Here is a 12,106-nt window from a genome sequence, read left to right on the forward strand (position 1 = left end):
TTTTTGTACTATATCAAAGTTGTCGGTATCGGTCAGGTGTTGTTTGGCCAAAGATTTAGGTGAATCGGCCCGATACTAATTCTCAAGTGAATCGTTCTGAATTGGCTACAAAAATAATTTAAAAAATCATAATGGTGACACGTGTTAAAATCATTAAAATAGTTTTAATTAATTTTTAAGTATTTTTTTTTACATTTATAAAAAAAGTAGCTGATTCAGGAGGTTAGTATCGTATCAATTTTCTACCGATACGATACTCATCGGCCGATTCAGGCTGATACTGACAACTGACATTTAAATAGAATTGTTTTCGCGTATGCCTAATAGGCATGAGGTCCAGTGGACGCTACCAGTTGGGATTGTTAGAAATGATAAAATACAGTACACCACCCTCTCTGCCTTCCTCCTCTCTCTCCCCGTTTAAACACACCCCCCGTGCCTTTAAAAGGGCACAGAGGGCCCAACCCTCTCTGCCTTCCTCTCCTCCTCCTCTCTCCCCGACTGCGCCTCCCCTCTCACCGCCGCCCACGTCCCTCTTCGCTCTCTCTCCTCTCCCGTCGCCGACCTCCTCTTCTTCCTCCCCCTCCACAACTCTCTTCTCCCCTGACCGTGAGTTCGTTTTCTCCTTCTTGAAAGTTAGGGAAGTTGCGTTATCCGACGAGTTACGGATGAGATTCGCGTTTTTTTTTTTTTTTTGCTTCTCTTTAGCATTGTTTAGTAGGACGGCCACCGGAAATCTGAAAACTCGTCGGAACATTCTCCGTGACTACGTGTTTTTCTCTTGGATGTAAATTAGAGAAATGAGCGCGTTCTTGAAGAGAACCGTTATCGAGATTTTTGTTTCTTTAGTTCTTCTTGTCGTTATTACTGAGTAGAATTCGGTTCTGAGTTTGACTTTCAATTGAATCGTTGCGTGCGATAGAGTGACCTCTTTGGTGTAAGCATTGTCCAACTTTCGAAACTCATCGTTCCTCTTGAGTTTTCCGATGATGATTACTAGACGATATTGATTTTTCTCCTTGTCTCCGAATTCTGGTTTTAGGAATCTTAGTTTGAGAGATCTTGAATTTTTTTGCTGAGATTTACATAACTATGCACAATATGAGTGAACATGATGGAAGTTTGCTCCGAGAGTCACTGCAGCTTTAGTGTGGAAAGGCATGCGGTAATCGTGAAATTTTGCGACTGATAATCCGGCGGAAACTTGAGAAAACTGTAATGATAGAATAACGCACATCTGCACTTGCCTTTCTTTTCTGTTTTGCGAAAGGAGGCGCGGTGAAAGAAATTCCAGTAAATCGTTGGAGAACTTCTGAAGAAATAAGGAGCAAAACTTCCAAATCAGGGAGGAAAATTTAAAAAAAAAAAAAAAAAAACAGCTATGGGATAAGAAATGCGAAACCTGGAGCGAATATTTAAAGAGAACAAATCAAATATCAACTCAAAAGGTGATATATGCGTCTTTTTGAAAAGGGTAGTGAAGAAAAGACGGTGGTATTAGGAGATTCTTATTGTTCCTTTTTTGGCTCTGAATATTTACCTTTTTGCTAGCTAATCTGACGAAATTTCCAAATGTTTCATGTTGTGACTTCCTTAAATCTCTAGAGCGGTCTGCTTTCGTTGTTGAGCTGGAAGTACAGGCTTGAAGACAAAGATAACATAATTATTGCGTTTATTTTTTCTTTGTGATGAGTCCAATCTTAATTTATTTTGATGCAGATCCATTGTAATTCACTTCATTTTGACGTTTCATATCATAATAATTCTGGCATATGCTGTGGTTACCTTCTTAAATTGTTCTGGTATTTCATGTCTTAACTTCAGCTTCTAATGTGGCTTTGTGATGTAGGATTTCTCCAGATTTGGTTCTCCTCTTCCCTTGAAATGGAAAATATTATTATTAGACATTTTTCATATTCATAACCAAAAGATTGAAAACTTTCATGATGATGATGATTTTTCCTTTAGTTTGGTGTTTTTTTTCTTCTTAACGTAACCATTGCTTGTGGATCATTTCCTTTTTTACAAATCGGAGAAAGATAACTGAACCCAAATAACTGTTTTAGAGGGATACAGTTATCGCTTTCCTAAGGACAAGGAGTCCTGGTATATATGGCAGTGAGGTTTAACATGTATCATCCATACATCATATTGCAAAATTATTTTTATTAGATGTTGACTATTGCTATAACCTCCCTCTGCAGAAAGAAAGAAAGCATTTTTCGTCTTTGTTTGAGGAAAAAAAAATGGACAATGGACAAGAACTGGAGTGGCTTGAAGCTCAAAGGATCGTAATTAGTCAAGATCTAGTTGCGGTTGCCAAACAACAATTGCTGTTTCTTGAGGCAGTTGATAGAAATCGATGTCTGTATCATGGTCCTGTTTTAGACAGAGCTATCCACAGGTGATTGCTCTTATTTCATTGTAATCTCGTTGTGTTCCTTGCATATTTCTCTGAAACCACATGCATCTTTTTAGATGCACAATCACCTCGATATGCATGAAAACTTCATATTGATTTCAGACAGCCATGTTCAGACATTGTGATGATCAGTTACAGGAGGAATTCACTATATTTTCCTCTCTTCCTCTGCTACAAAGCTGGTTGATAGACTGACTTTTCTGAGTTATGTTTTTTATAATACTGAATTTTCAGGTACAAGAATTACTGGCTTCCCTTGCTTGCTAAGCACCATGAGTCCAAGGTCACGAAAGGGCCATTGGTTGTGCCTCTTGATTGTGAATGGGTTTGGCATTGTCATAGGCTTAATCCGGTAAGCCCTTTAATGACTTATGTTTTTGCGTGTAATCCTTCCGCCGATGGAACTAGCAACAATTTAACCATCGGTCTGTTTGCAGGTGCAGTACAAATTGGACTGTGAAGAGTTCTATGGAAGGACCCTTGACAATCATGATGTGCAGTCTACCGTGAAAGGGTCTTCCAAACAAGAAACTTCTCAACTTTGGGGTAGTTTATATCCAGAAGAACCGTATGAGCTTGATTTATGCTGCTATTCCCAAGAAAATATTGTTGGAAAGGTTTCTGATACTGTTGCATCCATTAGATATGACTTTGTTGCAGCCGTTAAGAGGCAGAGCTCTTTTTCATACCAGGTAACTTCTGTTTCTTTTGTTCAATAGAATCAATACCCTTGAGTATGTCCTTTTTATCTTTGTCTCACCTATCCATGATTATTGGTTTTTAATGCCCAAGGTGGTTTCCAGATAATTTCTTTTCTGTGATCCTTTTTTTACCTTTTCTGCTACCTTTCTCGTCTGTTTGGATCCCGTATTGTTTTCCTTTTAGCTTTCTGGAAGTGTGTTGCACTAATCATTGCAGAGTTTTTATCTCATTAGGAATTGTAAGTTACGTGCCTATTTTTGTGGACAGGTAGCTACACCTTGTATGCATGATGTTCTATTTCTTGAAGAAGCTGTAGCGAGGTATAAGGGCTTCCTGCATCTGATCAAGAGAAACAAGCAAAAGTCTGTGCGGCGATTCTGTGTGCCAACTTATGATATTGATTTGATATGGCACTCACACCAACTGCAGCCGGTTTGTTACAACAAAGACCTGGTTCAAGTGCTTGGGAAGGTATTGGAGCATGATGATACGGATTCTGATCGGTCCAAAGGAAAGAAGCTTGATGTTGGGTTCTCTGGTACCACCAAGCAGTGGGAGGAGACATTTGGCAGGAGGTATTTGCGGGCTGGTGCAATGTACAGAGGCAATCCTCCCTCTCCAGTGGTGGTCAATCCTATCTTATCTGCCAGTATGAATGAAAAGGTTCCTGAATGTAGGAAATATGAGAAGTTCCTTGATCTTCCACAGGTTAAAACCATTCAGGTATTCTTTATATTTTTGCCTCTTCTCAGATTTGTCGTTTATCTGTTTATGCCATCTCTTGCTTTTGAATCTGAGATTTAAGCACAAGTTATGAAAGTATTTGGTTGTGCTGGAAAGTGGACAAACCTTTGTTATCTTGCAGCTTTCATGTACACTGAATAATTTTCTGCTGGTGGCCACATTTATTATGTTCGGGGGTCGCAGGTGGCCCACATGTGTGCTCGTCGGCCTAATCCATACCCTGCTTGATAGCATTAAAAAGGAAAAAGAAAAAGGCCTTTGACAAAAAAAAACGATGAGAAGAACATGCTTTTTTCAATAGTTGGAAAAGTTCAGTCATTTTTGTGAAATAATGTCGATGATCTCATTTGAGATGTCCTTGCACAATTTTATTGATAACATCAAAGGTACTTTCTTCATGTTGAAGTCCTGTTTTAGATTTCAATACTCAAATGGTCTGGCAGCTAAGAGCTGAAAAGAAAAAAGGAAAGAGAAGCTTATAAAAAAGAAGTTTCAAGCAAGTTCAAGCAAACCTTAAATCATTTTGTTATTTACATTTATTCTTATCTCCAGAATTATGTTCAGGAGTTATTAGTGTCAAATATCCTAGTCCCTGCCCCTCCCCAACCCCCTATTTTTTTTCTCCTTTTGTCCTTTCACCTTCTCCTCCACATGTTTGATTGGTATGCTTAATTCATGTTTATGCTTTCATGCAGGTAACTTTGGAGATTGTGAGGGTAAAAAATCTTATACCAGATCCCAAGGGCTCACTATTTGTCAATTGCAGTAAACACCAACCTGACTTGTTTTTCAGTTCTTACAGTAGAATAGGTATTGAATCTGAAATTGGGGAGAAGCGAGTATCTGCATTCCAGTGTGAACCTAATGGGGAACTTGTTTTTGAGCTTGTATCTTACATCCCTTCTAGTCTTCCTCTGAGTAGGCAGCTGAAAACCATAGGAACGACCTCTGTATCCCTGCAGGATTTGGTTAACTCATCATCATTTTCTGTAGAAAAATGGTTTGAATTGTCAAGTGATGCTGTAGTTGCAGGATGTGAGCCAGTTTACTTGCACATCGCTGTCTCTGTCACTGTTCCAGTTATTGCACCACATGTATTTCACATGTCCCAGTCTGGTCAATATGCATTAAACTCATGTTTCAATCCACTTCTGGGGAGGATTCAGCGGCTCAAGTTCTGGACTCGTTTTGTAGATAATAAGGGAAATGAGATTATTAGCATCCAGATGAGGTGAGGCACGAAGTTACTTTTGTGTTTATGTTAAGACTCATGAGCCAGTCAATATTCACAGATATACATGCATATGTGCATGCAAACACCAAAAACACATGCACACACTTGTGGGTTAAAATATGCACATGCATTGACCATATTCAATAGAAGCAAAGTCTCATAAAAGGATAATCATTCACTTGTATAAAGAGATCATATCGTGAATTCAATTTTATTTTGAAGAATGCTAGTCTTTCTTCAAGTAGCATGGTATAGGATCTCTATTGGATAGGGTGGTCTCGAAAGCTAGATTTTTAATGCTAAGATTTGTACATCGTCAATGATGTTAAGATTGATTTTTGTATAGGATCAGTCTTTCTTGCTTATGGAACCAATTACTTCTCTCTGTCTCAAGTTTGGATGGTAGACTTCAGCGATTACTTATAATTTGACATTATTCTTTTAGGGGATATCCAGTGCATTGCACAAGTTTATATTCCCTGTAGAAAGGTTCAATGCCTGTTTTCTTGCAAATGGTGAAATAATTGTTATTGAAACATATAAACGTCTCTCACATCTTTTGAGAGGTTAAGCTTACTGGTTTTTCCATCCGATAAATTTCCTCCATAAATGAAGCGCCACCTTAAATATCTTAGGTTAACGTATTTGATTGGTAAATTTAGGATCGACATGATTTTATGCACATCCAACTAATTTTCTACAGTGGGCAAAGACGAAAGAAATTGATAATGTAAAAGAATCATTTTTACCAGATACGTTGCCAGGGTGCTGCAATAGCATGCTGCATTTGGCAATGCATTTACAACCTCTGCCTCCTCCAGATAGCCCTCACAAGTTTTCCCGTAAAAGACTATATCTTTCCAAATTGTACTCTAGTGCCCCAACTATTTTTCTTCTTGGCTATGAACCCAGGTGCAATGGTGCCCTCTAGAATCAAATTATTCTTGACTCCCCAAGGTTCCGTCTGACGTGGCCTGCCGATGATCCGGTCTGTATTGAGCCTTTCAAAAAGACCTAGGTTTTTGAAAGCTAAGAACTGGAAAGTTTCTCGACTTCTCTGCAGATTTAGTTGAGGAGATAGTGTGAGATTGCTTTAGTTCTTTTTGTAGTCCCCAGAAGATCAATAGTGAGCTTTTGACATGCATAGATATACCATGATTATGATTTGTAAATCTTTGTTCTTCAAAAATTATTTTAAAGAGCAGTATATCTTCGTTCTGGAAGAATATCAAAATATTTCTATCATTGCTTGTTCATTTTTTTTCCCATTTCAAGTGATGATGGTGCTTATTTTCAATTACCAATTTTTGGTACATCAGACGAACATTTTTTCTTTAATCGTCTCAGAAACTTGAAGAAAGCAGAGACAGACAATGCCCATTCCCAAAAGAGAGAAATAGTTGGTGTATCAGGATGTTCAGCGGAAGAAAGGATCCTTGCTAATGAGTTGATTGAACATAACAATCTTACAAAATGGTCATTGATCAACTCTGATTGGTGCCTTCAGCTGGAGAAGGAAAAAGGTGTCAATGGTCACGTTATTGAGTTTCATGGTCGCCGGGTGGTAAGTTTCCTTCCTGTATCTTAATGTAGTGTATAACCCATGAATAAGCCGGCTATATGAGCACTTTCCTTTCTTGGCTCATACCTTTCTTCCAAGCTCATGTGTTCACTTTTTCTCAGCATCTACGTAAAGTTGTTACTATGAAAACTTGAATTCTTGGTTCAACAAATTTTGAGAATAAACGGCAAAGTGTGGTTAAGTCTATTCTTAATTTTGCCATGTAATGAAACTACCCTAAACGAATAACTGACATGCAGCAATATGTAGAATTTGTGTGTTTTCCTGCTTCATGTTTGCAACACTAGATTCAATTTTTAATTTGTTCATGCCTGTATAGTTTCCATGATCCAATCTTATTTACCTGACTTGGTTCAAATTATCGTTGACTTTGTTCTTTGACACAAGTTTGTAGTAAACTGTTTGTCCTTTGAGATGAGTTTTTAATAAACAAAACTTAGTAGTAGTTGAATTTTTTCCTTAAACATGAACATGTAATTCATTCAGAGTGGTGAACATTTTCTTAGTGCCAAAGAAATAGGTTTCCTCTCTCTGTTAGCTCTTAGTTTTGATATTTATTTTTCTCTTTTTTTTCCAATATTTGAGGTGTTGCATTTGAACTGGTTCTTGAAAAACAAATGGGTTGGTGAATTTCCTGCAAGCATCATTATATGTATCATTTCCCTTTGGCATGATCAACCTTATGATTTGCCTCACGATGTTTAACTTGACCATAGTACTTCTTGTTCAAGTTAAAAGATAAAAACCAATATGCTCCAATCTGAAAAACAACAACAAAAACTTAGAAACATCATTAAGTTGCCTGTGGCTTTTCTTGCTTGCAATATTTTAAACTGTCATTTGGCCTGGTTGACAAAATATTGTGGTTCTTCTCATCGTTGGTCAAATTTGATTACTCACTATGCTGGGTGCTACGTTTAGCAGGTTAAACTCTTCCCTGGTAGAAGGCTAGATTTTGAGCTGGAGTGCTATAAGAAACAGAAAAATGAACAAGACTTCGTAACGGTGGTGGAATTTGCTTCGGAAGATCCATATGGCAAAGCCTTGGCACTGTTTAACTTGAAATCTGGCCTTCTCAAGGTAAGTCCTCCTGTCCTAGATTCTTCAAGGGACAGTATGGATTGCGCATCCATGTATGCTTGTGTATTGTCATTAAGGGCCTGACTACATTTCCCTTTTTCCCTTTTGGATGTTGTTCACTCCTATTATTGTGCAATGATGTATTTTTGTGATCCATCACAGATCAACCAAGAATGGTTTGTCTTGCCTGGAGTTGTTCTTGCCTTTATACTTTCAGATACGTTGAAAAAGGAAGGCTATCACAATTTTTTCACTAACAATAGCGGCACTTTGGAATCTTTGGCATCAGAAGAGGTAGTCACTGCTGAGAAAGGCCAAGACTGCGATGGTGCCTATGGAAAAGAGGGTGAGACTGTTGTTAAAAGTGGAGTATGTGGTGGTTGCGGTGGAAGCTGTGGTTCAGAACGCGGTAATGCAGTAAGTGGTGGCTACGGTGGAGGCTATGGCGGACAGTGTGGAATGGTATTGAAGAATGGTGGGGGGTGTGGTGGGGGTGGCTGTGGTGGAGAGTGTGGCATCATTACTGGTAGCATGTGTGGTAGTGGGAGGTGTGGCGGTGGTTGTGGTGGCAAGCTTGAAAGTGGTATATCACAAAAGAGTGGCGGATGTGGTGGAGGCGGCTGTGGAGGGCAGTGTGGTATTAGTACTGGGGAGTCTGGCAGCATGTGCGGTGGTGGGAGGTGTGGCAGTGGTTGTGGTGGCAAGCTTGAAAGTGACATATCAAAAAGGAGTGCCGGATGCGGTGGAAGCGGTTGTGGCGGGCAGTGTGGTATCAATACTGGGGAGGAGTCTGGCAGCATGTGTGGCGGTGGTTGTGGTGGCAAGCTTGAGAGTGGCATATCAGAAAAGAGTGGCGGATGCGGTGGAGGCGGTTGTGGCGGGGAGTGTGGTATCGGTATTGGGGAGTCTGGCAGCATGTGTGGTGGTGGGAGGTGTGGCAGTGGTTGTGGTGGCAAGCTTGAGAGTGGCATATCAGAAAAGAGTAGCGGATGCGGTGGAGGCGGCTGTAGCGGGGAGTGTGGTATCAGTACTGGGGAGTTTGGCAGCATGTGTGGTGGTGGGAGGTGTGGCGGTGGTTGTGGTGGCAAGCTTGAGAGTGGCGGATGCGGTGGAGGCAGTTGTGGCGGGGAGTGTGGTATCAGTACTGGGGAGTCTTGCAGCATGTGTGGTGGTGGGAGGTGTGGCAGTGGTTGTGGTGGCAAACTTGAGAGTGGCATATCAGAAAAGAGTGGCGGATGCGGTGGAGGCGGCTGTGGCGGGGAGTGTGGTATCAATACTGGGGAGTCTGGCAGCATGTGTGGTGGTGGAAGGTGTGGCAGTGGTTGTGGTGGCAAGCTTGAGAGTGGCATATCAGAAAAGAGTGGCGGATGCGGTGGAGGCGGTTGTGGCGGAGAGTGTGGTATCCGTACTGGGGAGTCTGGCAGTATGTGTGGTGGTGGGAGGTGTGGTAGTGGTTGTGGTGTCAAGCTTGAGAGTAACATATCAGAAAAGAGTGGCGGATGCGGTGGAGGCGGTTGTGGCGGGGAGTGTGGTATCGGTATTGGGGAGTCTGGCAGCATATGTGGTGGTGGGAGGTGTGGCAGTGGTTGTGGTGGCAAGCTTGAGAGTGGCATATCAGAAAAGAGTAGCGGATGCGGTGGAGGCGGCTGTGGCGGGGAGTGTGGTATCAGTACTGGGGAGTTTGGCAGCATGTGTGGTGGTGGGAGGTGTGGCGGTGGTTGTGGTGGCAAGCTTGAGAGTGGCATATTAGAAAAGAGTGGTGGATGCGGTGGAGGCGGCTGTGGCGGGGAGTGTGGTATCAGTACTGAAGAGTCTGGCAGCATGTGTGGTAGTGGGAGGTGTGGCGGTGGTTGTGGTGGCAAGCTTGAGAGTGGCATATCAGAAAAGAGTGGCGGATGCGGTGGAAGCGGTTGTGGTGGGGAGTGTGGTGTTGCCTTCTAAATCAGCAAAGAACCTGCTTCTGTAACCTGGGATTGATGCAGATCTGTTTCATTTTATCACTTGTTGTCGATAATAAGAAAACCAATCGTGGTGGCTAGTAAGTGGTTATGTTTCAACTGTGTGTGAGACTTGCCTAAAAGGTTTTATATGCTTTGAAGATATTTAATTCAAATAATGACGTTATCATCTCCTTATCGATGGGATGATAAACGTAAAAGGTTGTGTTTATACTTATTGTTGTTAAATGAAGTTGTATACTTCACTCAAAAAAATAAAAAGGAAAATGAAGTTTGAGACATAATGATGGGACCAATTTCATTTATTAGGTGTTTCACTTGTGGAAATTAGCATAAAATGGTGTTGCGATCTTGTTCGATGAAATCATACAATGCTTTGTGGCTGCAACAATAAATTTTGATGCAACCGGTTTTACTGTTCTGATATATTTTCTACTCAAGTCCAACTGAGGTTTATCCTAGCTTGCTTGAAAAAAAAAAGAGAAAAAGAAAAGCTGCAGATTTTTAATGCATCTGGTCTCATGAAGATGACCTCTAGATGAGTAAAAAATGCTTTCCCTAGTTTCAATGCAAGTGGTTGCCTGAAGTTGCAGTCCTGAATTACTGACATTTGTGTGGTCTGTTTTTCAAGTCCCACTTGAAATCTGAGGTTGGTGGGAGGGTAAGACATGGATGGAGAATTATGACAACCGTGAAATAATGTAAAAATAATGCAATTACATGAATTATGAGATTTTTTACTTTTATTTATCACATTATATATTGGTTTTAAAGATATTTATAAAATATATTTTTTAAAAAACATGTAACTAACATTTTTTAAATGACGTATGTGTCTCAGTTTTTTTATAAAAAAATTCTTATTTAAGTGAAATGCGCAAGAAACACACAAAAAATGTGTTTTGCAGACAAAATCAATAGGTTTCTCATATGATGAAAACCAAATTTCTTGCGCGATAACTGTGTTTCCCATGAGTTTTCCCCAAGTTTCCATTTTGAGTTTTCTGAGATGTTGGGTTTTAGTGCACCCCGCACCTGAATGTGCCGCTTCATCTGTTGTTGAGCTCCATAGCTGACAGGTTGTATCCCAAAGATGGAAGGTTGTCAAGTGCAGATGGAGGGCAGTCATATGGGAGCACACTGAAAGTGTGCAATGTGATTGCACCTGATCCGCCCCATTGTTTTTCTTACCATATTTGTAGTAATCACAGGCACAAGCTATCTAGAGCTCAAGTATCTCAAGTTAGATTATCTATGTTCATACACAAGCTTTTTGGGATTTTAAGACACCAAAAGACGTCATAATCAATGCCCAAGGGTAAACCCTATTCACTGTGTCTTCTTTGGTTGGGCCCTTTTCTTTCTGGAGGTAGGTATAATTCAGGAATTCTCCAACATGGTGAACTTGAAAATGCTGAATTTATGAGATGCAACGCTTGGAAACAACAAAAAAACTTGCTATGAATGTGACTATTTTCATTGGTCAGAGTCATCTAGGGGCATGGTACCCTCCTTTGTTTTAGACCATACCTTGCTCTCCTCGTCTAGTGGATATGAGGCCGCAGAATGTGTGATCAGCAAAAGCAGAACCAATGTTGTCAAGATCGAAATCAGACTTGTATTGTTTGGCCAACGATTCGTGTGTATCATCTGAATCGGCCAAAAATAATAAAAAATACGTGTCTAGTAGAACATGACACATGTTAAAACCATTAAAATAATAATAAAAATTTAGTTTTAACATATTTTTTACATTTATTAAAAAATAGCTGATTTAGGTTAGTATCATATCGATTTTTTGGTTATTGTATCGCTCGATACGCACCACTGATACTGACAACATTGGGCAAAACCATGTTCAAGTCTCAGAGAAGTTAATCCTTGACATGTTTGGCGCTGCAATCAGCTTAACCCTGTTTGCATTCCTAGACATTTTCATGTCTTTACGCTGTCAAAAGTAACTTGAATAAATTGAATAAAAAAACAATTAGAATTTTCTCGTAGCAAGTATTGGATCTGTTACAAATATGATAATACATAAATGCACACGCATAATCAATTTAACAAGAATTTTTTATTTCTTGTTAATTAAGATTTTTGTGTATTATGAACAGTTGTGTTTTTTAGTTAAAAACACATCTAAACATGAAAATTGTTTAAATAAAGCATATAGATCACATTTATGGGCTTAAATGATGCAAAAAGCATATGCAAGTGTGCTTTTTAAAAGAGTTTGAGATTGTCAGGGACATAAATGGTCTTGAAGCTAGGCAGAGAATGTTCTAGTCAATTTTTGTTACTAAGTTAAGCTTCGACCAAAAAACATGGTTGAAGTTGATTTTTGCTTGAACTAAACTGATAGATGTGTTTATTTATCAGAGTTT

The 12,106-nt window shown here is 39.8% G+C and overlaps 1 protein-coding gene across 1 annotated transcript; it reads left to right on the top strand.

The window, feature by feature from the left end:
- The first annotated feature begins 368 nt into the window (after positions 1-368).
- On the top strand, positions 369-9,983 carry LOC149830380 (glycine-rich domain-containing protein 2-like). Its single transcript, XM_090016484.1, has 9 exons — positions 369-609; positions 2,205-2,404; positions 2,657-2,774; positions 2,860-3,114; positions 3,392-3,847; positions 4,564-5,099; positions 6,450-6,666; positions 7,609-7,764; positions 7,927-9,983. The coding sequence occupies exons 2-9, from the start codon at positions 2,247-2,249 to the stop codon at positions 9,703-9,705; spliced, it is 3,675 nt and encodes a 1,224-aa protein (XP_089872610.1). The 5' UTR covers positions 369-609; positions 2,205-2,246; the 3' UTR covers positions 9,706-9,983.
- The last annotated feature ends 2,123 nt before the right edge of the window (positions 9,984-12,106 follow it).

Source organism: Nuphar pumila, chromosome 8 (genome assembly GCF_984573655.1).
Source record: "Nuphar pumila chromosome 8, dmNupPumi1.hap1.1, whole genome shotgun sequence".
In the NCBI taxonomy this organism is placed as follows: domain Eukaryota; kingdom Viridiplantae; phylum Streptophyta; class Magnoliopsida; order Nymphaeales; family Nymphaeaceae; genus Nuphar; species Nuphar pumila.